Here is a 26,909-nt window from a genome sequence, read left to right as displayed (position 1 = left end):
CAGATACACACTAAAAGATTTTTTTCAGAATGCGTTTTGTTTTCACATGAAATGTTTGGGTGCTTTTTAAAAGCATAGAATTCCAAATAAAATGAAAATAGTGCTGTTAATTGTTGGCTGGCTAGGTATAGCCTGCAATGGCTATAAACTACACCTGCAAGCCAACGTTGGCGAATTGTTTACCTATAAAATTGAACCGCAACTTTTCAATTGGACGCATCAAGTGATTAGCGAACAGTTTCGCTATCGTCCCTCGCTGGAGAATTATCCCGATTTGCCCAGTTGGATGCGCTATATGTATAGTCACGAGTATCATGCGGGCTTCCTGTATGGCACTCCACCCGATTCGGTGGCTGGGAAAACCCTCAACTTGGATCTGGTTGCCCTAAATCGACAGAATTATGAGACGCGTCAATTGATTATCACAATGTTTGTCGCCCACAAGTTTATCACACCGAATGTGATCCAAATGAAGATTGATAATCTGAATTGGGTGCACCTGATGGATCCGGGACGTGTGGAGAATTTACGCAACATCTTTCGCAAGGATCTATGGCCGGCCAGCAAAGATGATCTCAGCATTGTATTCATGGAATCCGCCGTAAATATGGGCGGGCGTTTGCCACTCCGTCCGCAGCAGCGCGAGGGGTGAGTCAGTGAAACAAAATAATAGTACAAAACATATATACAAATTATCTATTTTATTTCTATATCTTAAATGCATACATAACAATTTTTATTCGATTTTTGGTTTGTTCATCAAAATTTAGACTCGTTAAAAGCACTCTTCTTTTAGAGAAAAACAATTCAGATGAAATAAATCAGATATATTCGAATTTTCTGTTTTATTATTATAATTTGTAAGATTTTCAAGTTTTTCAGATCAAAATCTAGAGTCCTTAAAGATCACTCTAACCATTTAATTATTTACGTACAGTGTAATTGTGCACGTTGGCAGTTTTGCGCAGTTCTCGGCACGCTTGAAGGAGCTGCAGGAGGAAGTGCGTCCACTGTACAAGTTGCCATCGTGCACCTACAAGCGAACCTCTGTGCAAAAGATATTCGAGAATGTTGGCTTCAAGCTCGATTGGTGTGCCTTTAAAATGGTCGGCATAGAGTCGCCCACAGAGATACACTATCACAACAATCATGCCAGTGGCAGACAGAAGGATCATCAGCAGCAGCAACAGCAGCAGCAGCAACAGCAGCAGCAACCGCAACAACACTTCGAGGAGCAGGAGGAACGTTGGATAGGCATTCCACGGGAGGATGTACCCGTTCGCAACTATATCGATGAGTTTGCGTTTGCTTTTGCCATTCCGGGCATGATCCTTGCCATCCTCGTTGGCATTCTATCTGCTGTGCTCTGCTTTCATCATCAGAAATTGTAAGTTCTTCTTCCAAAGAAATTGAAATGTTTAGTTCTACTTTTCTAATTATTTGATTTAGTTATTCATATTTGTTTATTAATTTCGTTTTTATTTCAATTATTATACTTCTTAGTTATGATCCACATTCTGAGTATTTCTTTGCCAATATTTTTCACATATGCGAAGAGTGTTGCGCCAAAACGCAAAGCGACTCGGAAGCTGACGAAGACAGGTGAATTTTTCGTTTGACTCTTGAGTTTTCAATTAAACACACACATTAAAGGACTTCTTTTCTGTTTACAAACTAACGTGTTTGTGTTTAAAGTTCGATCAACTTGGATTATCCGATGTCGTCGACGGTGCAAATGGTTCAATGCTCCGACACAAATCCCATGCAACCGGTGACAACGCTAAAGAGCCTCAAGGATCCCAATTTTCTGCTCGACAATATAAGCATGCGTTCACAAAGGTTTGTAGCTTTTAGATTTTTGTTATGTATGTATTCCATCTCAAGTCATATTCCAAACTCAGTCCTAACAACAGTTTGTATCTGATGGATGGTGGCGCCTCTGGTTTATATGCACGTCCCAAACCGCCACCGTATAAGGGCGGCACTCTCGGGCGGAATGGTGTGGATATTTGACAGACATCGCCTCGAGTGCTCTACTGTTAAACAAAAGGCGCTTCACTTAATTGAAAGAAAAAAAAACAAAACAAAAGTAAGCAATACGCAAGATAGTCAAACTGCAATTGGCCGGCACAGCAGTATTAGGCACAAAAATACATATTACACTAGTCTGGCATATCATAATAGCATTGAACTACATACATATATAGTAATATCATTTATATAGCGTTATGTGTAGCAAATTTTACTTTGATGTTTAGCTTTGTTGCAAATAAATAATCATTTTTAAATGTGATCGTTTCTTTTATCAAACATTTAAATAAAGCGCGCTTCGCCATTTTACAACATTTTATAACGCAATCTCTGTAGCCCTGCACACTTACCATTCGAAACGAAACGCTCCCGGTGATGCTGTTGCTATCGGTAAAAGTTGTGCACTAATCGTTTTCCATTAGAAAATCCTGACGAACAGTTCAAATTCAATCTTATTCAAATGATTGCAATAGCAATTGTCTGTCATTCGCAGGTGCCCGAAGCGTACTTCAGTCATTTCCATAAATATCAAGTTTTTAAGTGTGGACGGTTCTTTTCTGTTCAGATTTGACAACATTTTTGAAAATTTAAATAAAGCGCGCAACTAACTGGACTGCTATTATATAGCAGCGACAAATTGAAATGATGCAGCCCTGCAAATTTGTCATTCGCAACGAAACGCCGCCTTTGCGCTGATGATTTTGATAAGCGCATTTCTCTTGGTGAAAGTTGTAAATTAATTGCTTAAGTTACGAATCAGAAAAAATGTTGCTACAAGTGATTGGCACCCTCGAGGATCTCATCGATCAGTACAAAATCAATGTGATTCAATTGATATTCATCACATTCATCATAACGATCGTCTTGCTGGGCAGTCTAATGACGCTGCTCGAATCTCATCTGCCCAACTGCCTTCGTCAATCATTTCGCTATGGCAAACATGCCCACAAGGGCGCAACGGATGCAATTGTCAGCCATTTGGAGGTGCCCAAGGCATGGTTCAGTCATTTCTACATCTTTGCCTTGGCCTGGTCAATGCTGGCGCTCTATTTGATCAGTAGCGCCGTCTGGCATCAAAATGGGGCATCGGAATACGTGCTCCGTTTCCTGGATTTGATGTGCGGCGGACGGAGTCAACGCCAGGTGCTGGTGGACTCGAATACAGCGTTGCTGGGCTCAGCGCTGCTCGGCGTTCAATGTCTGCGTCGCTTCTACGAAACGAACTTTGTGCAGATCTTCTCCAGGCGCAGCAAAATAAATCTGTCCCATTATGCCGTTGGTTATATGCATTATTTTGGTGCCATTATCTCGCTGCTAGGCAATACGGCGGGATTTGTGCGTGGCACTGAACCGACACAGTTTACATTGCAAAATGTTACGCCCATCCAGGGATTGTATACAGTTATCTTTCTGTTTGCCTGCTGGCAGCAATATGCCAGCAATTTGTTGTTGGTCAGACTGCGCCAGCATCCGAAGACGGGCGACGTTCAAACGGAAGCACATTTAATGCCCAGTGGCGGCTGGTTTGATTACATCTCGTCACCGCACATGTTCTTCGAGGTGGTCATGTATTTTTGCCTTGCGGATCTCTTCACGCCCATCATCACATGGAAACTGATCTTTTTATGGGTCGCCAGCAATCAGACGATTAATGCCTTGCTCACGCATCAATGGTACAAGGACAGCTTCAAGGATTACCCCAAACGTAGACATGCCATCATTCCTTGGCTGCTCTAGGCTTGGCTTAACTTTAATTTTTTTTATGCGAACTTAATTAAATTAAATTTTTTACCAGATGAAATAATTACTGTAGGGTCAGCGAATATCGACGAAGTGCAACCAAGTAATTGGGAAAATATAGATATATATATGAAGTGTAGATATATATATGAAGTATAGATATATATATGAAGTATAGATATATATATGAAGTATAGATATATATATGAAGTATAGATATATATATGAAGTATAGATATATATATGAAGTATAGATATATATATGAAGTATAGATATATATATGAAGTATAGATATATATATGAAGTATAGATATATATATGAAGTATAGATATATATATGAAGTATAGATATATATATGAAGTATAGATATATATATGAAGTATAGATATTATATGGTGAAAGTTATGGATTCTATGGACGACAACATGCCGGAAGATTTGGCAAGACTTATTTTCACAATAAATGAATGATTACATAGAAAATACGTTGGATTATTTTAAGTGGTTTAGTTGGAAAATGTAATCTTGTTTTCTTGTCTAACTGAAACAATGCGATGAAAATTCAATTCCACAATCTTTTTTTTCAATTCTCACTCATTTATAGTTTAAATAAGTATTTTGAATTGATCAACTTACAAATGGTTTTACTGTGTACCCAATAAAAAGGGCAATAAATGAAAAGGTGCAAATTATAAAAGATGTTGCATTTTTGATAATTAAGTTCTTATGTTGTTATTAATTTAGTAGTGGCATTTATTCAATTCAATCCGTTTTACACACACGTAAACACACATTGCTTTCTGCTGTTTGGTTTTTTCACATCGTTTGTATTTTTTTTTATTTTGTTGTCAATTTGAACTATATATAAAACGTTAATAACATTCCACTTGAACTTTGTTGATGATGTTGGTTGTTGGGCGACTCAATCGGATTCTACTTGAACAAGAAACTGTAAAGCGAACAAATATATATGTAGATCAAAGTTTAGACTGTCTCAAGTTAAGTTTTAAGCTTACCTATAAGGATAACCCTGCGCCTTCGAACGGAATACGGATAGCAGAAACGAGAAGAATACGGTTAACAAAACCAAGCCCGCAATGGCTATAATCCGATTACGATTATTCGGCTTCTGTGTGCCCGACTCGATGAGCAGAATCATGCCCAGCACAATCATCGCATCTGCAATAGAGTATTCGTTTTTATAATTGTGGAATGAGGGAAATTCTTTTGAGGCGGACTCACTCAAGAACATGACAATGTACGTCTCCACGACAAGTTGACCCTGCGAGGAGCCATGAATATAGGCGACGCCACCGTTTTGCGTCTTATGCACCAGCGGCGGACCACGTATATGATTCCACATCTGTCCGGAGATCATGGCGAAACAGAAGAATACCGCCGCAGCACCCCACAAATTCTTATTGTACAAGAATTCCAAATTATTGCGGCGTATATACAAAAAGCTGCCAACCAATGCGGCCAACGTGATCATGGCAACAGTGCCCGAATAATTTGGTGGCCTAAACACCCGTATGGTTATGTCCGTGCGTTCGGCAACAAATTTCGCAATCGAATCGGCGGAGAAGCCCACACGATGTATATCCATAGTATCCGCACCCTTTGGCTTACCCTTGGCGGGGAAATGCATGAAAACCGGTGCCGTATTCAAGCGCAACAATTGAAAGACATCGGAACCCTCATCAAAATCGACGCTGGCAAAGAACAGCTTGTTGGAGTAGATCGGTAGAAAGCGATAGGAGTTCGCCACAATGGTGAACTCATCGTGGGCATGCCGACAAATCTGGCATTGACGGGACGGCGCCAGAGCCGTCAGCATCACAATCATTGAGTAATTGCGCGGCGCATTTTTCACATATTCACGAAATTTGGCACCATTGAAACGCAATAGCGGCTTCTTCATGTTCATCTCCACAAGGTTCTCCACTTTCTCCGCCAGCGACAGGCCCGTCTGCAAAATAGTTAATTAACATTATTTTAGTTGCCGGCATGCGCCATCAGAATTAGAATCAGAATTAGTCAGTGACGTGGCCAAAAGGGGCAGAGACTAAGATTTTACCTTCAGTTTACCCTGCGCTGCGACAAGGAACAAACAGCCGCCTAGCACAATCAGCGTGCAGAGCAGCGTATTGCGCAGCAGCGTCATTTTGCAGCGATTCTTTTGTTTTGATTTCGCTAAAAATTTCACTAATTTAAACCGTGTTTGATGGTACAATAAAAAAAGATTTTTTGTAGCGGCAGCTGATTGTGAATGGCATTTGCGTGCGGCGTTGCCAGATTGCACAACTTCTCTCTTCTTCTTCTTAGTGTATTTGCTATTCACGTGTGCTCTTCGATTGAATGGCAATCGGCTCATTTCTATCGCGTTGTCGAGACGCGTTTTTTTATTTGTCTTCATTTTATTTTAACTTAAGAACTAATTTAATATTAAACGCACTAATTGCCATGAGCGATGTATTGAAGAGTTCGCAGGAGCGCTCCCGCAAGCGCCGGCTGCTGCTTGCCCAAACGGTGGGTTTTCAATGATCTGTTTTTGTTTTGTGTTAAATATTCATAATTTATTTGGCAGCTCGGTTTGTCCAGCGTCGATGAGCTGAAGAAGGTGCTAGGCAATGTAGACGATGCCGGCGGCATTGGCGGCAGCAGGCAGCTCAATACCCCTGGTCAACGGGATGAAGAGGATGGCGGTGGTGCTTCCTCATCGAAGAAAGCACCGAATGAAATCATTTACAGAGATTCATCAACGTTCCTAAAGGGCACACAGTCTTCCAATCCGCACAACGATTACTGCCAGCATTTTGTGGACACCGGCCAGAGGCCGCAGAATTTTATACGCGATGTAGGACTTGCCGATCGTTTCGAGGAATATCCCAAGTTGCGGGAACTAATCAAACTGAAGGATAAACTCATTCAGGATACGGCATCGGCGCCAATGTATCTGAAAGCCGATCTCAAGACGTTGGATGTGAAGACGTTGGGTGCCAAATTCGATGTAATTCTGATTGAGCCACCGCTGGAGGAATATGCACGAGCTGCGCCCGCTGTGGCAACGGTGGGTGGGGCACCGCGCGTCTTCTGGAACTGGGATGATATACTCAGTGAGTCCATTCCCATATTTACATATATATTATCTCGAGTAATATGTCGCTGCATATAGATTTGGATATCGGTGAGATAGCCGCTCATCGCTCGTTCGTGTTTCTTTGGTGTGGCTCATCGGAGGGATTGGATCAGGGGCGCAATTGTCTCAAGAAGTGGGGATTTCGTAGGTGCGAGGACATCTGTTGGATACGCACGAATATCAATAAGCCGGGCCATTCCAAACAGGCGATACCGAAGGCTGTTTTCCAGCGCACAAAAGAACACTGCCTGATGGGCATCAAGGGCACCGTACGCCGCTCCAGCGATGGTGATTTCATACATGCCAACGTCGACATCGATCTAATCATATCCGAGGAGGAGGAATTCGGCAGCTTTGAGAAACCCATCGAAATCTTTCATATCATTGAGCACTTTTGTTTGGGTCGACGACGCCTACATGTCTTTGGTCGCGATTCGAGTATCAGGCCGGGCTGGCTGACCGTTGGACCCGAGCTAACCAATTCCAACTTCAACGCTGAACTCTATCAGACCTATTTCGCCGAGGCACCAGCCACCGGCTGCACCAGTCGCATCGAACTGCTGCGGCCCAAGAGTCCGCCTCCCAATAGTAAAGTGCTGCGTGGCCGTGGGCGCGGATTTCCACGTGGACGTGGCCGTCCCAGATAGTAGTAGTCGTAGCGATGATGAGGAGCCACTCTCAATTGCATGTATTTCATAGCTTCTAAGCGCAAACAATTGTTCACTGGTTGTAGCATCTAAATATTCGATTGGTCCTTGATGCCGTTGCAAAGGTCGCTTAATAATTAGAATGTTTCGACTTTAAATGTAGTTTCTTAAGTTTATTTGAATTTAATGATTGCAAATGACTTATTTTAAATTTACCTTTTAGTTTAATTTCCAAGTATTTTCGAAGGTTTTCATAGAAGAACTCATCCTCATATTGGAAGTTCCATTTTTTTTAGACTTCTGACTTAATTTATATATTTTTAATAATTGCAACCTATTTCAAATTTAGTTTCTATGTATTTTCGACTGATTCTTAATGCACCGACTTTTGACTCGTGTTTCAATTTCTTTTTTCAGTTTATTTGTTTTTAATAATTGCAAATTACTTATTTGAAATTTATTAATTTCTAGACCACTTTGTGTTTTCGAAACTTTTCATATCAGCAATGCTTCCAATATGTTTCAATTTTATTTCAGAGTTCTAATTATCGAGCGATCACTGTACTGCACTGATTAATCGTAAGTTTAAGCAACAGTTTTAAATATATATATATATATATACGTATGTATGTCATTGTGCTCCTTATAATGCTAGGTTTAAAGCTATAAAATAAAAAAAACTAATGCTGCAGACTTGGATGTTTGTTCAAGTGTCGCATATAAACATCGAGCTCATCCTCATCCTCGTCGTTGGAGGAGCGTCGCTCAGGCGCAACTGGCCTGACTTCCTCCTTATTATGATCATCATCATTGTCACTGGATTCAAAGTAGGCATCCTCTTCATCACGTTCGATTTGCTTCAGATCATCCAGCTGGGCATTGTCATCGACGCTTGCATAATCAAAATCCTGGTCCTGCCCGCTGAGAAATCGCTCCTTCATCAAGCCCATAAACTCGTTGCGCAACAGTTCACGTTCAGCGGGATTATAGTATTCGGCTGTGGTTATTCTCCCGGCTGGTGGGCCAATATTTCGACTCGTCGAACAGGCCACTGGCTCATCATCAGCGAAGCCGCCCCATTGCTGGCGACATGCATCGGGCACATCACAATCGTTTAATGGTGCCGCCATCGGAGTCGTGGTCTCTTGCTCCTCCCTTAGGCTGGTGTCGATCTGCTGGAGCAGTTCATCCCGCTGCCTCTGCTCCAGTGTGTGCATTAGGATGCCCGAGAAACTTGTATTGCGTACATCGTAGCTATCCCGTTGCTTCTTCTCCGCCTCCGTCAAATATTGTCCGACCAGTTCCTGGTAGAGCTCCGGTGCCCGTTGCATCATTTCGTGCTCACTGAAATATTCACCCTTCTGCAGTAGTTGCTCCATCGCCTGATAACGTCGATTCTTCACGCATATGGATCGTGTGTGCAGTTTGCGCTTGAAATCATCGAGCAGCAGACGAATGTCTTCGAGACTCTCGTCCGGCTTGATGGGTTCCTTTATGGCCAGAGATTGCAACTCGTTCAATTGTCCATCGTCCAGATGGCTGCCGAAACGTATTAGAAAATTTTCTCGATTTTTGTTAAATGCTTCCTGCACAATTTGTTGTTTCTCCAGCAGATTCAGTTCGGGATCATCAATTTGCTGGGATTTGAAGACAATGCTCTCATTCTCTGCAAGTGCCTTGAATATGTCTACAAGTTGAGTTGGTAATTCAGCGGCTTGTGAATTACTTTCGCTATCCGCGATCTCAGTTTGTGTCATTTTAATTAATCATTTATATATTTGTAAACAAATGCTGCTTCTTTTCAGAAAGCCACTCACCGCGGCATGCTAATAATTTGTTAAGTATCGATAGTATCGATATGTAGAATTCTAATATAGTTCGATTTTATCGATGGCTTTTCCAATCAAGTGTGTACGTCGCAGCTGGTTGTGCATCAGCTGTTTCTTTATTAGTTATAAACAAGAGCGGCGACAGCTAATCAGTAATAATAAGCGACTTTGCACAATAAATATTTATCATTGACTTGCGGCCACCCCGCCACTTTCCACTGTGCTGAGATAGCAAACGATGACTAAGAACCAAATTGGAGTGAAAAAACGAAAAAGTCCCCTTGTTGCATACGTCGGGCTACGCTAATAAAGTTAATTAACTAAGAGGCAACTATGTCGGACATTGATTGGAATTTCACATGGAATTGGACACAGTATTGTCCAACGGGCCTCAAGCCGTTCGCCAACGATACAAACGATCTGTTGCCCTGTTTCCAAGAAACAGTGCTCCAGCTGCCTGTTTATACAATTTTTGCAATAATATCCGCCTACAATTTCGGCGATCATCGACATGAAATCACTCGCAATGCTCTCCAACTGCAAATGTTGGCACTGCGCACCGGATTTAGTATTATTTTGGCCTTGTTACCCGTATTCAAGGTATTTGCGTTCCATCGCCAAGGCATCGATTTACATGCCGCCGATGTTCTAGTTGTCTGCGCCGAGTGCATAATGTGGATAGTCCACTGTGGTGAGTTTTTTTTTTTAAATTTTTGTTTGTTTATTATGTGTGTGTGCTAATTAGATAGGCATACATAGACAGAGTTCAATTACTCAATGGTGAAATCGATTGCGCTGCATTTGTTGAGCCAATTTAATTTTTCTGTTCCCTCCTAGATCCACCAGTTATTTCCTTCTCTTAACTGCTGTATAAACATTATCTGCTACTTCATTAATCATATAGTTAAGAGTATTTATATAAAAATGTATATATAAAATTAAGATTACTTATCTAGTAAAAATATAATTGATAAATAATTACTCGGTTTTAGGTTACTTGGTGACGGCACGTCATTATGGAACGCTGAGCCATCGCGGGGGGCTGCTGATCAACGTCTTGTGGCTGACAGTTGTGGTGCTGGACGGGATTTGGTTGCGCACCAGCCTCCAGTTTGAGTGGTGGCCCTGGAGCCTTATCACATTGCTGTGTGATTTGAGCTATGGGGCCACATTGGTGCCGCATGGCAATGCCGTACTATCCTCCGCCGCCATGGCTGTGAATAGGGAGCAACGGGAACAGGAGGCACTGCTGACAAATCGTTATACCTACTTTGATTTTGATCTAAACGAGGCCGTGCTCGGTCACGCCCAGGACGAGGCCAGTTGGCCGTCACGTTTCGTCTTCCACTGGGTGCAGCCATTGATCAGCAAAGGAGTCGTCGGCAAATTGCGCCGTATCGATGATCTCTTCGATCTGCCGGATGCATTGAATATCACCCGGTTAAGTGATCGAATGCATTTGGCGTTGTCACAAACCCAGAGCTTATTCCGTGCATTGCACAAGTGCTTCGGATTCGAGTTCTATTTGATTGGCCTGCTGCGTCTGGTGGCGGATATTAGCAGCTTTGCGGGTCCGCTGCTGCTGGGCGGATTGCTGCAACAGGATAGCAATGCAGCGGATAATCCACAGGATAATCGTGCCTATTATTATGCACTGGGTTTATTTGGCAGCACTTTATTGTCGGCTCTGTGTGGGTGTCATTTCGATTGGCGTATGTCAATGGTCAGCATGAAGATGCGCGCCGGCGTCGTCAATAGCATATATCGCAAGGCACTTGAGGCACGCGGCGTTCGTGAAACCCGACCAGAAGTGGCCAACTTAATGTCCACAGATGCCGATCGCATTGTCCACTCGTGCATCAGTTTTCATTCCTTTTGGAGCATACCCTTCAAACTGTTTGTCACGCTGTATCTGCTCTATGTCCAGTTGGGTGTGGCATTTTTGGCTGGCGTTGCATTCGCTGCCCTGCTGATACCCATCAATCGTTGGCTAGCCAAACGCATTGGCGTCTATTCGCTGGGCTTGATGACAGCGAAAGATGCCCGCTTGTCGGCCACCACGGAAACAATGCGTGGCGCCAAACAGATCAAAATGAATGCCTGGGAGCCAATATTCATCACGAAAATCCGCCAGTTGCGTCAAACGGAACTCAAATTTCTGTCGAAGCGCAAGTATCTGGATGCAATGTGTGTTTATTTCTGGGCAACGACTCCAGTCCTCATGTGCCTGCTCACCTTTGGCATGTGTGTGCTGCTGGGCAAACCTTTGGTGGCCTCGACAACATACACAAGCGTTGCATTGCTCTATATGCTCATTGGGCCATTGAATGCTTTTCCCTGGGTACTCAATGGGCTGATTGAGGCATGGGTCTCGTTGCGTCGCGTCCAGCAGCTGATGGATGAACCAAATCTGGATTATTCCAGCTATTATAATCCCATTATGCGCTCAACAACAGGCGATGACAAGGCGACTGTGCTGCAAATGATTGGCGCCACCTTCATGCACGACCAGGAACAGAAGCACCAGGAGAGCGACAACAGCAGCACCACCACAACAACAACAACTACAACTGCCTCGCAGTTCCGTTTGCGTGACATCAATGTGAACTTTTGGGCGGGTCAACTGATCTGCATTGAGGGACCCGTCGGTGGTGGCAAGAGCACCTTTCTCAAGGCTATCATTGCCGAGCTGCGCTGTCTTGAGGGTGAGGTCTGTGTCCAGGATCTCACCACGGGCTTTGGCTATGTGCCGCAGACGCCGTGGCTGCAACGGGCCACCATTCGCGACAACATCGTTTGGGGCAGCCACTTCGATGAGCAGTGGTACAGAACGGTTCTCCATGCCTGCGCCCTCAACGATGACATCCGCCAGCTGGGCGGCGATCTCATTGGTGTCGGCGAGAACGGCGGCACTCTCTCCGGCGGACAGCGTGCTCGCGTCGCTTTGGCTCGTGCCGTCTACCAGGATAAGAAGAGTGAGTTAGCAAACAGACGCCTCTTAAACGTTCTTGATTAGCTGAGTTTCGAGTGAATAGTTTTTTTTTATTATTATTGGGGTATTGTATTAACTGCTGTAAGCTGCTAGATCTTTTGTGGACCTTTTGGAGCCAAAATCATGTCATCTTCTAGTTAAGACGACGAAATCTGCTATGGCCGTTTTAGGATTCTTTCATATTACTACTGACTATGTCTAGTTTAGTCAGATGACTTCTTAGTCTGCTATGTCCTGTCAAGAGATCGTTAAGTATTCCAAATCTGTTCTTTCTCATGGCTATTACTTTGCTTAGCTTGTCGGAGCTCTGGTGCCTCTGCCCATCTAATGATATGTATTGATGGGAGTGCATCGCATCCTGTCATGCAGACTCCTTATCAAGTGGTCATTCTCCTAACTATTATCTGCCATAGCCATGTACACCAAGACTTCCCATCTGTTGTCTTATTGCAAGTCGAATATTATTGTTATTTCATGGTCTCGTTTTGTTCACTTCCAGTTTATCTGCTGGATGATGTGCTCTCTGCTTTGGATGCACACGTTTCCAAGCACATAATCCGTCATTGTCTGCTCGGTTTGCTGAAGCAGAAGACACGGATTGTGGTGACGCGAAGCACACAGCTCTTCTTCCATGCCAATATGATACTGCATGTGCAGGATGGCCAGATGCGCACCAGTGACTACATGACCGAGAGCATTGATCTCAGTGAGGATGAAGAGAACGAGGAGATGCCGAGTGATCAGGTGCAGGCACTGAAGCGTCGCTGCTCCATCGACCTGCTAGGGGATAAACCTGCCAATGATGAGGATAAGGCGGAACAGCACACTGATAGTGTTCTGCAAGAGGAGTCGCGAGAATATGGACATCTCGCCGGCAACGTATTCTCCTGCTATTGGCGTGCTGTGAGTAGTCCGCTCGCCGTGACTGTGCTGGTGTCCGTGCTGCTGATGCAGCTGACACGGAATCTGAGCGATGCCTGGCTGGCCCACTGGGTAACCGAGACAACGCTCGATGGTCATACGAACGATACAACGCTACAGCATCAGCTCATCCGACCTAGTATGGCTGCGAATGCTGACACACATACCACTGGCTACTATTTGGGCATCTTTGCGGCAATTGCCATTACCAATTCTCTGGTGACGCTCGCCCGTGCCTTTCTCTTTGCCTATGCGGGTATCAAGGCGGCCATTTCCATGCACGAGCAACTGCTCAAGCGGGTCATGTTCGTGAGTGCAATTAATTGTGCCATAATATCACTTAATCACTTATAATCAATTTCCATTTCCATTTGCAGGCCACGTTCAGTTTCTTCGACGTGACCGCGCTGGGTCGCATCCAGAATCGTTTCTCCTCGGACACGGACACCGTGGATGATTCGCTGCCCTTTACATTGAACATATTGCTGGCCCAGCTGGTCGGTTTGGTGGGCGCATTGTGCGTCAGCCTGTATGCGATGCCCTGGCTGGTGGTCATCATCATTCCAATGGTGCCCATCTATTTGAATCTGCAGCAGCGTTATCGCCATGCCTCGCGGGATATTAAACGCTTGTCGAGCAATACAATGTCGCCGCTTTACTCGCACTTCCAGGAGACGCTGCTGGGCCTGTCGACGATACGCAGCATGCGGGCGAGTGCACGTTTCCAGCGTGACTTTCAGGCCAAGCTGGAGGAGAGCACCAAGGCGCAATTGTCGGCATCGGCGGCTCAACAGTGGCTCTCGTTGCGTCTGCAATTGCTCGGCTGTTTGCTTGTGGGTGGCACTGGTTTTCTGGCAGCCATAACGGCGGCGCACACAACAAATCCTGGCCTGGTCGGACTCTGCATCTCGTATGCTTTGTCAATAACCGGCCAGTTGAGTGGCCTGCTCCATGCCGTTGCCGAAACGGAGCAGGAACTGGTCGCCGTAGAACGTGTGAATCAGTATCTGCAACTGGAGCCCGAGCATAATGCCGAGGGCAGTGCCGAGCCCCATTTTGGCTGGCCTACCCAGGGTGTGCTCAGCTTTAGGAATGTGCAGCTCATCTATCGCGAGCATTTGTCGCCGGCACTGCGTGGCATTAGTTTCGAGACGGAGGCATTCGAGCGCGTTGGTATCGTGGGACGCACTGGCGCAGGGAAGAGCTCGGTGCTGGCTGCACTGTTGCGCGTTACGCCCTTGGCCCAGGGCGATATCTATCTGGATCAGATGAATCTGAAGACGCTGCAGCTGAGCGTGCTGCGTGAACGTATCGGCGTCATCACTCAGGAGCCATTCCTCTTCAATGGTAAGCCTCGTAGTGTATCTTTTATATATGCCCAACTTGACCAAATCTCCAAACGCTTTGCAGGCACCGTTCGTGAAAATCTGGATCCACGTCATCAGTACTATGATTCGGAGATTTGGCATGCCATCAAGAATTCGGCGGCGGCGACGCTGCTCGTCCAGCAGCTGGGCGGTCTCGATGGGCGCGTGGAGCGTGGCGGTCACAATTTGTCTGTCGGACAGCGACAGTTGTTGTGTTTGGCGCGGGCGCTGCTCAAGAATGCCAAGGTCGTTTGCATTGATGAGGGCACCTCGTCGCTGGACGATGAGTCCGATCTGTGCATGCAGCAGGCATTGCGCAACGCCTTCAAAAGTTGCACCCTAATCTTTATTGCACATCGGCTGCGCGGCTTGCAGGCCATGGATCGCATAATTGTGCTGGACGATGGCCGGATTTGTGAGCAAGGCAAACCGCAGGAATTGGCCAACGATGCGGACTCTGTATTCCATGGCATGCTGCGGGCGCAGGACATCAGTGTGCAGGACTTTGCTAGCATCGATTAAGAAAACATTGTGTATAGGATGGATTTTGCATCTGGCGTATTTATTGCTTTACAATCGTTAATGTGTATATTTAGTTGTTAGTTTTTATGTTTATATGTCCAAAAAAAAAATATAATACACGATTTTATATGCGACAAATCGAGCAGACACAATATTAATTTTACTATTTTTTTTCTCAATTTTTTTTTTGTTTTTGTAGGCTTAACAACTTTTAGGGTTACATAATTGTTTTAATGTCGCAAACTGTTGAAACTACACAGTATCTCAATTGTCGAACAACAAGCAGGATATATTTGTGGAAATTGTATTACGAACCATAACAAATAATTTATTATAAAGTTTTGAAAAAAAAAAGAAATTGAGAAAATACTAGAGTAAGTTCAACAGGATTGTGGAACGATAAACAGCTGAGTTGCTTTAAGACATGACTTTGATCAACTATCCAACGATAATTATTGTCAAGAAGCAAGCTATATTTATGTCACTTTTAGCTTGCTTAATAAACTAATAAAAAAAAACTAATAGATATTTGTAATTTGTCTTGTGTGGAAGTAATGAGTATTGCTGTGCTTTGCTTAACACGTTCAATAAGTTAATCAAAAAAAAAAGAATGTGTCTAAATATATCTAAATGTAAAGCTGCTCGCCGGGCTTGCCAGTAATGTGCACAAACTGATGGGATCGAAAGGGCGGCTTGGCCAGCATATTGATGATGGAGCGCTCATAGAGAGCCGTATAAAGACGCAACTCCATGTTGGTATGATCCTGTCAAGAACGTAAACAGTTTATAAATACAATTGAACATATATATATAAGATTAAATCGGCACCCCGAATCTATGACTGACAAAGTATTAATTGATGTATATTGTGGGAGTTTAATTAGTTGGTGCTGGTTTTAGTTAGTGAGATTAGTATATGAGATTAGTGCCCGATGAGACCAGTGATTAGTGTTCATTAGTCCATACAACGGCAAACTCTTACTAATACCTGGCAATTGATACGCACGAAAGTCCGGCAGCTATAATTCAGCAAAAGATAACATTCGAAGTGTAAAGTGTATTTGTATCTACATCGAGTAGCGCTAATACCTTTAGATCTTTGCTAACCACATAAACGATGCGTCTCAAATCGTGTATGGCCTGATTGATATGATTATAGGCGCCACCCTCACACTTCAGGATTATGATGCGCACCTCAGTAAACTGATGCTGGCAACGCTCGTAGAAATCCCGAAACTGAAATAGTCAAAAAATAATCAATTAGTAACAATTACAAATATAAATATTATAAACGGTAAACAAGGTTTAAATTCTTTAACATTTTAGAATGACATTTACTGAATAACGACTTGCAATTTTGATAATGGAATTCATTTTCTATATATGAAAAAACTTAACTATAGATATGAGATTGATTCTATGATATTAAACAATTTTCGAATTATTCAGTAATGTTAATCAACTCCGAAGCCGATTACATTAGAAACACAAATAACTAGATACAGAATGCTGTATAAGGACGAAACTCACATAGTTCAATGTGAATTGCTTATTGAAGAATTTGTCGATAGTCGTCAGCTTCATAATATGCCCGCTCAGTCTGTACAACATGAGACCCATCTCTCTGGGCGATATGTTCACGGAATGAATCAGACAGGGTATAACATTGTTCTGGCTAGCTTGTGTGGTCAATTTCGATTCCATCGGTTGTGGAGCGCATTTTGGATTGGTTGTCAGTTGAATGCTATTGCTTTTTGTGGTGGCATTGGGCAATATTTTTGCTATGGAGATTGGCGTCATCACTGACTGATGTTTCATTAGAGTGTCATCCTTCTTGAGGGGCGTATAGGTGCCAGTCTTGAGATATGTCCCATTTGCGTTCACACAACGTTGCGCCTCCTCCGAGTCCTTGACCATGGTGTACATATACTTCAGATCATTGTTAGCTTTGGGTATGCCATCCGTTGCTGTTCGTTCTGGTTCCCCAACCAATGACTCTGTCGTCGTCTTCTGGGCATTTTTGTGGGGTGTGCTGGAGGCGCCGAGTCCCACTTGGGATGCACCTGACCCATTATGGGTTTTATTACCCAAATTCGATTCGCTGCTGTTCTCATTGCTGGTGCTATTGTTGTTTGTGTTGTTTTTGTTGTTGTTGCAGAAACTGTTCTTCTGCTTCTGCAGCATGGTGTTGAGGTTGACAAACGACCGGATGAGAAAACCGGCAAATGTCAATGTGCAAATCTGCCATAAATCGAAGGCAGTCATAAAACCGATCGGTAGTTCATCCTTGATTTTATCCAGACCCGGTGGAGTATTATAAATATAACCCTTGAGTATAATCCAACAGTTAACGATGCGTGTGAAAACGAAAATGAAATCCTTAACGGCCCAAGCGATGCCCTGTGAATTAATATTGGGCAGTACACCATCCGGACGCAACAGATCCTGTTTGAGGCGGGCGCACAGTGTGTCGATCTTCTTGAAGCAAGGACGCTGGCAATGCGTCATCGACAGTCGTTCGGCAATATCGCTGCCCATCAGCGAGATGTGTGTTAGATCCTTCAATCGCTGCTGCGGCAATACTATCTCCGAATTGCGACGACCGCTCTGCTGTACGGCCGGCAAACTAGTGCTCTCAAACGTATTCGAAAAGTTGCTCGATTCTCGTTTGCTAAAAAAAAAATCAAATACAGTATATATACATAGTTTTAATTCTTCAAAATTTCATATAGATCTCAAATACAAATACAAAGACGAGCTTATGAATTTCGCAATTTTCGCTAAGTGCGATAGATCAGTTGGAAAGAAGCTGAACAGGGTGTAAAATCTTTTCCTGGCAAGTGGTATTTTTTATTTGATTTATTTTTATTTAAATATTATATTTAATTTGTTTTTATAACTTACACTTCATCCGTATTCGTTGCCTGATGCTTGTATTTGCCTAAAGGCGTCGCCTCCTCGATGACATCGGTTTGGATGGCTGCATCGCGACAACGTTTGACAATCGAATACGTTTGGGTTGTCGTATTCCGGGTTAGCTGCTTCGCTGGACGCTGTGATCCACCGCCACCACCATGGGCTCGTTGTTGTTGCTGCCGTGGCATATAGAAGCCGCCACGCGATTGTTGCATATATGATGTTTGTCCATCGGCTGTGAACAAAAAAAAAAAAAAGTATACAAGAGAGTGCTCGAGAGAGATAGGTAGCGATTGCTAGACTAAGAGCGATACCCTGTACACTTACACTAACATTCATTTTTAGCTTGGTAATCATAAACCATATAAATATTTTTTTGTTTTCCAAATTTAAATATTTAATATATATATTTATCATTGAGAGTGATCCAGAGAGAGTCATTGCTCGACTAAGAGAGATATCCTATACTTAACTTTCTTTTTAAGCTATGAAAAACTACAATTGACATTTATTTTGTATCCAAATTAAAAAATATAATATATATATTTATCGATAGAAAAAAAATGAAGTGGGAAGTAATTAAGGGGGAGCCGAGAGTGTTTGCTAGATAATCTATACCCAAAATATTTTCCTTTTGTTTTGCAAATATAAATATATAACATATGTATCTATTTATCGTTAGAAAAAAAGATGATCATTTTGCGTTTCACAACACTTAAAAAATGGCCGTCATTTACCGTTTGAGTAGAATTCTTTCACGCACATACAAAGCATATATAGTAAGCAAAAATAAAAAAAACAGGCAACTGAAGAGGAAAACTTACCCGAACCAGCTGCATAATTTTGGTTACTTGCCCGGTTCGGCATATAGGTGAAGCGACCGTGCATCGGTGCGCGTTGCGGACGTGTTGGTTGCCATTGGGCACTGAAATACAGACTGTTTGGCACCATCTGTGGGTGATGCACCTGGAGTGACGAAGGCATAGACATCGACCAGGAGCTTTGGGACATATGCGACTGCTGCACAACGACGGCCGTTTGGGACTGATCCAAGTAGGTGCTCTGCTGGTACATCGATTGCTGCTGGGACTCAATTGCCAGCATTGGCATACGGTAAATGGGTGCATTAAAGTTGAAATTCATATTGCCAGACAACTAAAAAACCAGCAACAAAAAAAAACCAAAAAAAAAAACGACACTGCGAAAAAAGTAAATTAGTAGAATTTTTTATAGGTTAGCTTTTTGTCAGCTGTTTTCGGTGATTTTTTTTTTTGAACTACTTTCAATTGACAATTCGACTACGATTTGAATTGGTCTGGCGTGTACATGAAAAGCCACAAAACAGCAACACACACACACACAATTCGAAGGAATACAAAATTATGAAAATGCTCACCGAAAGGATTTCTTACAACGGACACCGACAGCAACTGTAACGAGCCGATGGCGACGGCGCAAAGCACATATTCCAAAAAAAAAATAAGTTGTGGAGATGTGTGAAAATTATCGGGCTAAGTGCAATTTAACATCTGCCTATCGAGTCGATCAATGAGCTGTTATAAAAATAATTAGTTTTTAGATTGGGAAATAGAATACGATTTGTTTTAATGTCACAGTGTATGACAGATCAAAAACTATCGGCTTCTCGTGCCTTAACGGCTAACATATATTCAAAAATTTCGTATATTCGTTTAATCAATAATTTCGATAACTATTGCCATGGACTACTGTTCGGTAATTTGAAATAATACCTTTCGTTTACATTTTTAGTTATAAATTGCATTCGATTGCAAAAGCAGCAGTCATCGCTGTTAATAACAGTGCAAGCAAGTAAAATGTTATCGATGCTTTCTGACCACCGGCTGAAGAAGAAGACACTTTGATATTTGCCGAACAACAACAAAAGAAATCCGAGTAAAAGCAATAAAAATGACAGAAGAATCAAATTTTGCCGAACAAATCGTAAACAATCACAATAAAACAAATGTGCGCTGTCAATATTGCAATAGTCTAATGCTGAAAGCAACAGAGGGCACCTACTGTGAGCAGGAAGTGAGTAGAAATACAAACAGTAAATGACTAAATCCATTTGCTAACACACCCGACAAATTCAACCAGATTGATGTGCCGCTGATGGTGCAGAAGAAGGACAGTAAACCCGATGCGCTCAACACAGAGAAACTGGCTCATTTTTGGCTGGTCACCGATATGATGACGTTCGAGAACATTGGTTTCTCGCACACCGTCGACGGACGCAAGTTTCTCGTCTGCGCCGACTGCGAACGTGGTCCAGTTGGCTACCACGAGTTGGCATCCAAGCGTTGTTATCTCGCCCTCAAGCGCGTGGTGCACACGGATACCTAAATTTGGAAACTTGGTCTTGGACGAACAAAAAAGACAAATGTCAAATCGCTTTTATTGTATAATTGTAGTTGTTCATGCTAAGTGAAAAGTAATCGAGTACAGTGATCACTCCCAATGTAGAACGATAGTTACATATCTCAGACTATTCTATTTGTTTCGGGTGCTCACTGTATTTAATATAAGTACAATTCCAATGCTAGCTTATACACAACAAGTCAAAAATTTGTATTATATTTTTTTTAATAATATTTATTGTTTTTGTTTTTTCGGTCAAACATTTTAAAATTGTATTGCATTAAAGAGAGAGAAGGATTCGTAACTTAAAATTTGTCTCTAGAAAATGTGTTGTCCTGCGTTTTGTGAGTTACAATTTGAACTCAAAGGGTTTTTTGTGGCTTTTTGGTTTCTACTACGTTTTTTTTCACAGTGTTTCCATATGGCTATCTCTTTCACACTGCTCCAGTTGCCGAGCTGTTCTTCTGTGCGTTAGATTATGGTTTGTTTCATATTCAAAACGATTTCATATTTTGTTTTTTGGCAGTTGGTTACAACGAGTGAGTTTTATTTTTTTTTTTTCAGTATTTTTCTGTGTTTTGGGGCGTGTTTGTCGCTTGCCCTCGGATGATGTTCCTCAAGCGTGTTCAACTTAACCTAGAAGTTTTTTTTTTTCCTTTTTTTGGGGGGAGTGTTACGAAATTTGACTCGATGACATTTATGTTCTTTTTTATATCATTATTAATTAGACTAAGAAATTGTTTCACTATTTATTTATTTATGCAATTGTTAAGCACGTCTGCTGATTTTTAAATAATTTTTGTTAAGCTGTTTTTACTTTTTTTTTTTTAAGTTGGTTTTTTATGAAATTAAGAAAAGATAAACTCAGACAACAAGTGTTAACATTTATTTTATATGTATGTACCACTAAGTTTATTTATATTTGTCGTGTTTTGTTTTGTATTATTTTTATTAGCCTTAGTTATAACATTTTTTTAATTTATTTAATTAATCAGTTTTTATTGTGGGGCTTTAAATACTGTTACTAACTGCGGTAGGTCTTTAATTTTTTTTTATAATACTTTCATGTTATTTGAAATATACTTTTATTGGCCAATTGTTTAATTTGTTTCCTTTTTTTATTTACAATCAAAGAGTTTTTAAATATTAGGTTTTTTGGTTTTGGTTTTTGTTTTTTATAAAGCTTTTGACGTTTTTTTTTTGCGTAGAAAAAACACAACTGCAAAAAAAGAATTTCAATGAGGGTTTTCAAATTGAACCTTGATTAAATTTATACTTACCAGAGACTGTAGCAGCTGAGGAGTAATGAGAGAGTTTTTGCTTTTGGGAATAATTCAGCGACAGCATAACAGAAAAACAAATTTGTGTGGCTTGCATTGAAAAACAATAATCAAAATGGAAAATAAAAAGAAAAGAAAAAAATATCTGTGCCTGTTGTTGTTGCTTGTTTAGCGCTGCAACCACTTGAAGGCGCCCAGGAGGAGGCCAACTGTGGCCAGCAGGCCCAAGGTCGAGATGCCGCTCAGGGAAGCGGCACCATTGCAATTGTCCGTATCACAGGAGCAGACAACCTGTCGGCCTCCAAAGCCGGCACGCTGATAACAATAATTAGTCGATGTTTGATTCTGGAAGCCGCAGGTGCGTATCACACGGCTATCTGGCGGCACTGCAAACATTTACAAACGTGATTAACAACATTATTATAAGGTCAATTGTCTGCAGCCTAACACTCGTGGCAATTTTTTTCTGAGTGTAGAAGCAACTGGATTTGTACTCACGGCTATTTACAGAGAACTCAATGATCTGTGTGATCTTGCGGCAGTAGGTGGGCAATCCCTTGCCACGTGTCGAATACTCCTCCTGGCAGTCCTTGAGCAAATTGTCGGGCGGAATATCCAGCGCACAGTTGGCGTCTTTATGACTGTTGCACACAAAACACTTGATGGCAACGCCTGCAATCAGTTAGAGCGAGATAAAACACAAAGGAAAGCAAAATTAGAAAATTGCATTAGCAACTGTTTCTGTTTCCCGTCCAAGTCTAATAAGCTGCAGTCAATTAGGAAAAAGTTTCCATTATATATAAATATTATTTATATATATGTATGATCGAGCTGGGGCCACTCGCATACGCTTAACCTTAATTGTTTAACAACAAGAACAACAAGAAGCAACAAAGAAAAAAGCAAGTGTAAACAAATATTAGACACTGCATTAAGATGAAAATTTAGACTGAGACGTTGACTTAGCTAAATTGAATTTAAGGTCGTGCGCGATAAGAGATTCGCATTATTCCATTTCATTCAATATGTGTGTGCACATATTTATTCGTACGTATATTCATATACATATTCACTGGTTGCTCTGAATTCAAAGGATATATATTAATTGAATTGAATGGTTCTTCTTTTAAAGGGCTTTCGAAAAATGCATTTTGCTTGATCATGATCAATGGCAAGGACAATTTAGTCACGATCTCAGGAACTATAGAGAGAGGCTCCAAATTTGGTATTTAAATAAGTTCGATAACTTATCTGCTTCCACAATATCGATAAGAATCGATTAAATTTTAATTTAATTCCAAAGATACATTAGAATTTATATATCTTGATATAAAATTGAATAAGTACAAACACTAAAGACTTAGGTTCAAGGTATCTCCTAGTCAAGCTCACTCGACTAGTGCCTTCCTGCTTGGCTTTTGTTGTCAGTGTGATTTCTGGAAATGATTTTTTTTGAGCACTTTTATTATGCAATTGAAATGCGCTTTTGTATCACGTTGTGCCAAAAATGGCACATTGTCGTCAGGCAGTCAGGCAGATCGTGTTTCCAATGCCGAAGATAGTAGTTGAGTTGCGACGCCTCCATTAGTGTCTGGCTGTTAAGCCTCTTGAGTGCCAGCCGCTAATTAGAACCAATCTCCTCCGTCAGCTGCAGCTGCAGCTTCATCAACAGCTTTAGTTTGTGCTAATGGACTTCAATAACTCGTCGCTAGTCGCATTTGCTCACCCCCTCAAAACTGAGAAATACTCTCCTAAAAAAAAGTGGGTTACATAAGTCAGGCAAAAGTGCTAGCAGCATTGTTTTTTGGAGTGCCCCCAGCGAACAATGGAACCAAATAAGTAAGACATCGTACTGAAAACTACCCCAACCAGAGAGCAAGAAGCAGAGCAATGACTTTGGTGCTTACTTTTTTCATTAAATCTGGAAAACTAGCTTTTTGTATTAGAATTTGAATACTATATGTATACTCAAATTTGGAGGGATTAGTATTTTAAAGCAGTAGAAAATATGATAAAAGATATTCTCTTCTCCTTCGTTGCCTTTCCTATATTAAATCAATATTATATTTTCATAAAAAACTCAGAGTGCTGAAGAGTAATTAACAATTATAAAATTTAGATAACTAATTGTCATTTAACAAAAGTTAATAACCTTAAATGTTAGCCAATTAAAATAAATATGGAATTAGGAGCAAATGGAATGCAATAGATTTAACAACAATAAAAATCGTAAAGTTTTTCCACTTCACAAGACTGTCTTGCAATATAAGTTTTTCACTGTTACGCTATATAAAAGTTGATTATGGTTAATTGAAGTTGTAAATTGCATCAATTGCTCACTGTGCAAATTGATAGACAAATAATATACAATTCTGAATGTTCTGTTCTGTTTTTTTTTCCAGTTACACTTGGAAAAAATGATAATCGTTTTTAGTTGTATTGATGTGTGTATATATGTACATATGTGTACATACATATATATGAGTATAAGTTTTGCTCCCTGAGGAGTGGTGTTTTGTTGCATTTGGATTCATGCCTGCTAACCGAATGAAAGGCAGGACAAATATATAAATAACGCAGGAGTGCGCATGTCCTACATTCCCATACACAAACGCACACCCTCACAGCCCTCACACACACACACTCACACACGCACACACCCACACACACATACTCACACACTCACTAACAGACTTGTGTTATAGTATATGCTAATCGTAAAATGCGATAACGAGCTTAGTATAATTAAGATATAAACTTTTAGTAGTTAAAACATCGATTTTGGGTTATTCTTAAAGTGAATAACTTGGAGGGTAATAATAGAGGTCAAGTACACTTAGAGAAAATAACTATTGAAATTAAATATTTATAATTTAGAAATTCGTGGTTACTTAAATAACCAAATATTAATAACTTAAATCGATAATCGACCAAAAATACTCAATATTTCTAAGAAATATATTTTCTTCGTGTAGAAATGCAGAGCGCTAGATTTGTTATTGGTTATTAGTGTTCTTCAAATGCATATAACTATAAAATATACATTGAATTTCTTCATAAAATACCTACATAATTTAAGGATAAAGGGCGAGCAACAATTTTATATATTTTTGTTAACAAATTAAGCCTGCAACTTAGATTATTACTTCTTTCTTTCAAATCGAATTTCTAATTTAGAGATGAAAACTCTCAATTTTGTCAAAGAGACTTTCTGAATTTTACGTGTGTTGTTTTCAAGTGTAGGAAAACGCCTTGTGGAACTGCAATTTGTGTCAGGCAGTCTGCCAGCTGGGTAGACTCCCAAAGATATTTCCGCTGGTCAAAAAGGCGCCATTGCCACCGGCTCTGAAAAACGGCGTCAAGTCGAGTCTGTCTCTCTCTTCCTCTCCCTCTCAATCACTCTCTCCCTCTCTCTCGCTCTCGGTATCTGCTTGAGTGCAGGCCCCTCAGTCCCCCCACAGTCCAGCTGTAACTTCCACTCTGCACTTGCTCCTCGGCGTTCTATCGTACGCATTATGTAATCGAAATCGCTTTGCTAGATTTCCGTTTCTTTTTTTTTGAACAATTGGAATTGTGAGTGTAGCAAAGGGGGGACTACTGTGTGTGTGTGTGTCTTATATTATTTATTTATAATTTTTTGCTCTTTGCTTTGATTTACCTTGCTGCACGGCAATTGCCAAAATTAGCGCGCTAATCACATAGATGTACTGCATTTTAGTTAAATTGCAAAATATGAATTTACTCTACGCCTTTTTTCTTATTTAATACAATTCAGCAAATGTTTGCTTGACTTCAAGTTTTATTCTAATATTTTGTTTTATTTTAATGAGATTTTTGGTCTTATCTTCAATTGTGTGTGTGTATTTTTTACTGTTTTTTTTTTTTTTTTTGTTATTTTTTTGCAAGTGAAAACGGCGTACGGCGATAGAACACGGAGAAGAACGGCGAACGTCACAGCGACAACAAGCGACAACTGGAACTGAAACTGAGTTCGAAGACGCAGCTTGCGCGATAAATGTGACACGAATGAATGGCTGAATGAGCAGATGAGCCACTCACACTCACTCACTCACTCGGTCAAAAATATTCACAAATTCATTCGCACTCGCAGTCAGCGCAATTCAGCGGTAAATTGCCCACTGAGAAGCTTTCAGCTGAGCTTTTGTGAGAGCGAATAATGCGTGACAAGGCTACAAATCCTTCCGCTCTCGCCAGGACCTACCAGAGAGGGTTGTCACTGAGTTCCGCAAGGGTGATTAACTATTTTCTTTCTCAATTGAAGACTAACAAACACTATCACAATTATTGTTGGTGATAACAATTAATTATACCTCATTAGGATAATTTCCGGAGCTTGAACCGAAACCGGAGTTTACCAATTGAGAAACCACCAGCAAAGTTAACATTATTTTGCCTGGCTCAATTTTGTTATGCAAATGGCAATTAAGCATGGTTCTCGATTATTTCTACTTACAGCAAACTATTCTCAACCCTGAGCGCCACTTAATAAAATGATGACCGACAATAATAAGAAAAAGCCACACGTTAAATGCGTTCAGTTTTTGTTTTATATATATTTAAGTCGTGTTCCAGTTCACTGCTGGCTCACAAATCTGTCCAACATATTAATTAAGCTTAATCGTAAGTTTCCTTTTTTTTTGCCATCAAGTCACCAAGTCGTCAAGTCGCTGTCCAATTGAGTCTTCTTTATTTCTATATATATATATATATTTGTTTTTTGCAATTGTTTGTCGCTTTTGTGTCTCAATCGGCGCAAAAATCGCCGAGCTTCACCAATTTTTTTTAGTGGCAGTCTCTCAATCTGAAAGCTCAATCTCAAACAAAGTGTCTTGCCCTTTTGGGCGGGCAGCTGTCTCGCTCACTCGCACACTCATCCGTCTATTCCGCTGTGTTTTCAATTGATGTCATTACCACTTTGATTGAGCGACGCTTGTCTATAAATAGATCTGGCAACTCTCGGGTTAAAGTACGCACAAAAACACTAATTGCTTCAATTTGACGCGTTCGTTGGTTAAAGCTTTCTAGAAAGCTGCAACGGCTCAAAGCTTATCAAAGACACCAAAATACTGGTACTTTTGGAAAAACAATACAAATTCCCATTGTTTTTTGTGGGTGGAAAGCTCA

General features: G+C 41.3%; 9 protein-coding genes across 11 annotated transcripts; 5 read left to right on the top strand and 4 right to left on the bottom strand.

Moving 5' to 3' along the window:
- The first annotated feature begins 1 nt into the window (after position 1).
- Positions 2 to 2,288, top strand: LOC6562745 (epsilon-sarcoglycan). 2 transcript variants are annotated; one of them, XM_032736425.1, is made up of 5 exons: positions 2 to 648; positions 938 to 1,387; positions 1,504 to 1,602; positions 1,696 to 1,839; positions 1,902 to 2,288. In XM_032736425.1, exons 1-5 carry the CDS (start codon positions 92 to 94, stop codon positions 2,011 to 2,013), a joined length of 1,362 nt encoding a protein of 453 aa, XP_032592316.1. In that variant the 5' UTR covers positions 2 to 91; the 3' UTR covers positions 2,014 to 2,288. The 2 variants fall into 2 exon arrangements, with proteins under 2 accessions (XP_032592316.1, XP_032592317.1); XM_032736426.2 differs by lacking the exon at positions 1,504 to 1,602 and having other exon boundaries at positions 77 to 648.
- Positions 2,289 to 2,734: 446 nt separating this feature from the next.
- LOC6562746 (polyprenol reductase) lies at positions 2,735 to 3,923 on the top strand. The gene has a single exon (XM_001989159.3). It carries the CDS (start codon positions 2,797 to 2,799, stop codon positions 3,766 to 3,768), a length of 972 nt encoding a protein of 323 aa, XP_001989195.1. The 5' UTR covers positions 2,735 to 2,796; the 3' UTR covers positions 3,769 to 3,923.
- Positions 3,924 to 4,507: 584 nt separating this feature from the next.
- LOC6562747 (tumor suppressor candidate 3) lies at positions 4,508 to 6,081 on the bottom strand. Its single transcript, XM_001989160.3, has 4 exons — positions 5,850 to 6,081; positions 5,015 to 5,741; positions 4,789 to 4,951; positions 4,508 to 4,721 (listed from the first exon to the last, which is right to left on the bottom strand). Exons 1-4 carry the CDS (start codon positions 5,934 to 5,936, stop codon positions 4,706 to 4,708), a joined length of 993 nt encoding a protein of 330 aa, XP_001989196.1. The 5' UTR covers positions 5,937 to 6,081; the 3' UTR covers positions 4,508 to 4,705.
- Positions 6,082 to 6,130: 49 nt separating this feature from the next.
- On the top strand, positions 6,131 to 7,979 carry LOC6562748 (N6-adenosine-methyltransferase non-catalytic subunit). Its single transcript, XM_001989161.3, has 3 exons — positions 6,131 to 6,301; positions 6,360 to 6,888; positions 6,948 to 7,979. Exons 1-3 carry the CDS (start codon positions 6,131 to 6,133, stop codon positions 7,556 to 7,558), a joined length of 1,311 nt encoding a protein of 436 aa, XP_001989197.2. The 3' UTR covers positions 7,559 to 7,979.
- Positions 7,980 to 8,216: 237 nt separating this feature from the next.
- On the bottom strand, positions 8,217 to 9,377 carry LOC6561938 (coiled-coil domain-containing protein 97). Its single transcript, XM_001989162.3, has one exon. It carries the CDS (start codon positions 9,313 to 9,315, stop codon positions 8,239 to 8,241), a length of 1,077 nt encoding a protein of 358 aa, XP_001989198.1. The 5' UTR covers positions 9,316 to 9,377; the 3' UTR covers positions 8,217 to 8,238.
- A 136-nt stretch (positions 9,378 to 9,513) lies between these two features.
- On the top strand, positions 9,514 to 15,331 carry LOC6561939 (ATP-binding cassette sub-family C member 10). Its single transcript, XM_001989163.3, has 5 exons — positions 9,514 to 10,078; positions 10,380 to 12,362; positions 12,879 to 13,609; positions 13,678 to 14,647; positions 14,711 to 15,331. Exons 1-5 carry the CDS (start codon positions 9,721 to 9,723, stop codon positions 15,187 to 15,189), a joined length of 4,521 nt encoding a protein of 1,506 aa, XP_001989199.1. The 5' UTR covers positions 9,514 to 9,720; the 3' UTR covers positions 15,190 to 15,331.
- LOC6561940 (protein mitoshell) lies at positions 15,208 to 19,298 on the bottom strand. 2 transcript variants are annotated; one of them, XM_032736424.2, is made up of 6 exons: positions 18,930 to 19,298; positions 18,094 to 18,340; positions 16,720 to 17,860; positions 16,279 to 16,425; positions 16,178 to 16,208; positions 15,836 to 15,953 (listed from the first exon to the last, which is right to left on the bottom strand). In XM_032736424.2, the coding sequence occupies exons 1-6, from the start codon at positions 19,246 to 19,248 to the stop codon at positions 15,910 to 15,912; spliced, it is 1,929 nt and encodes a 642-aa protein (XP_032592315.1). In that variant the 5' UTR covers positions 19,249 to 19,298; the 3' UTR covers positions 15,836 to 15,909. The 2 variants fall into 2 exon arrangements, with proteins under 2 accessions (XP_001989200.1, XP_032592315.1); XM_001989164.2 differs by lacking the exon at positions 16,178 to 16,208 and having other exon boundaries at positions 15,208 to 15,953.
- Positions 19,299 to 19,920: 622 nt separating this feature from the next.
- LOC6561941 (guanine nucleotide exchange factor MSS4 homolog) lies at positions 19,921 to 20,469 on the top strand. Its single transcript, XM_001989165.3, has 2 exons — positions 19,921 to 20,157; positions 20,224 to 20,469. The coding sequence occupies exons 1-2, from the start codon at positions 20,035 to 20,037 to the stop codon at positions 20,467 to 20,469; spliced, it is 369 nt and encodes a 122-aa protein (XP_001989201.1). The 5' UTR covers positions 19,921 to 20,034.
- Positions 20,470 to 20,485: 16 nt separating this feature from the next.
- LOC6561942 lies at positions 20,486 to 25,740 on the bottom strand. Its single transcript, XM_001989166.3, has 4 exons — positions 25,423 to 25,740; positions 22,263 to 22,436; positions 21,765 to 22,150; positions 20,486 to 21,703 (listed from the first exon to the last, which is right to left on the bottom strand). Exons 1-3 carry the CDS (start codon positions 25,475 to 25,477, stop codon positions 21,933 to 21,935), a joined length of 447 nt encoding a protein of 148 aa, XP_001989202.1. The 5' UTR covers positions 25,478 to 25,740; the 3' UTR covers positions 20,486 to 21,703; positions 21,765 to 21,932.
- Between the last annotated feature and the right edge of the window lie 1,169 nt (positions 25,741 to 26,909).

The sequence above is a fragment of the Drosophila grimshawi genome, unplaced genomic scaffold (assembly GCF_018153295.1).
Source record: "Drosophila grimshawi isolate 15287-2541.00 unplaced genomic scaffold, ASM1815329v1 contig_1377, whole genome shotgun sequence".
Classification (NCBI taxonomy): domain Eukaryota; kingdom Metazoa; phylum Arthropoda; class Insecta; order Diptera; family Drosophilidae; genus Drosophila; species Drosophila grimshawi.
Note: the sequence above shows the minus strand (reverse complement) of the source record. Positions and strands in the feature narration are given on the sequence as shown.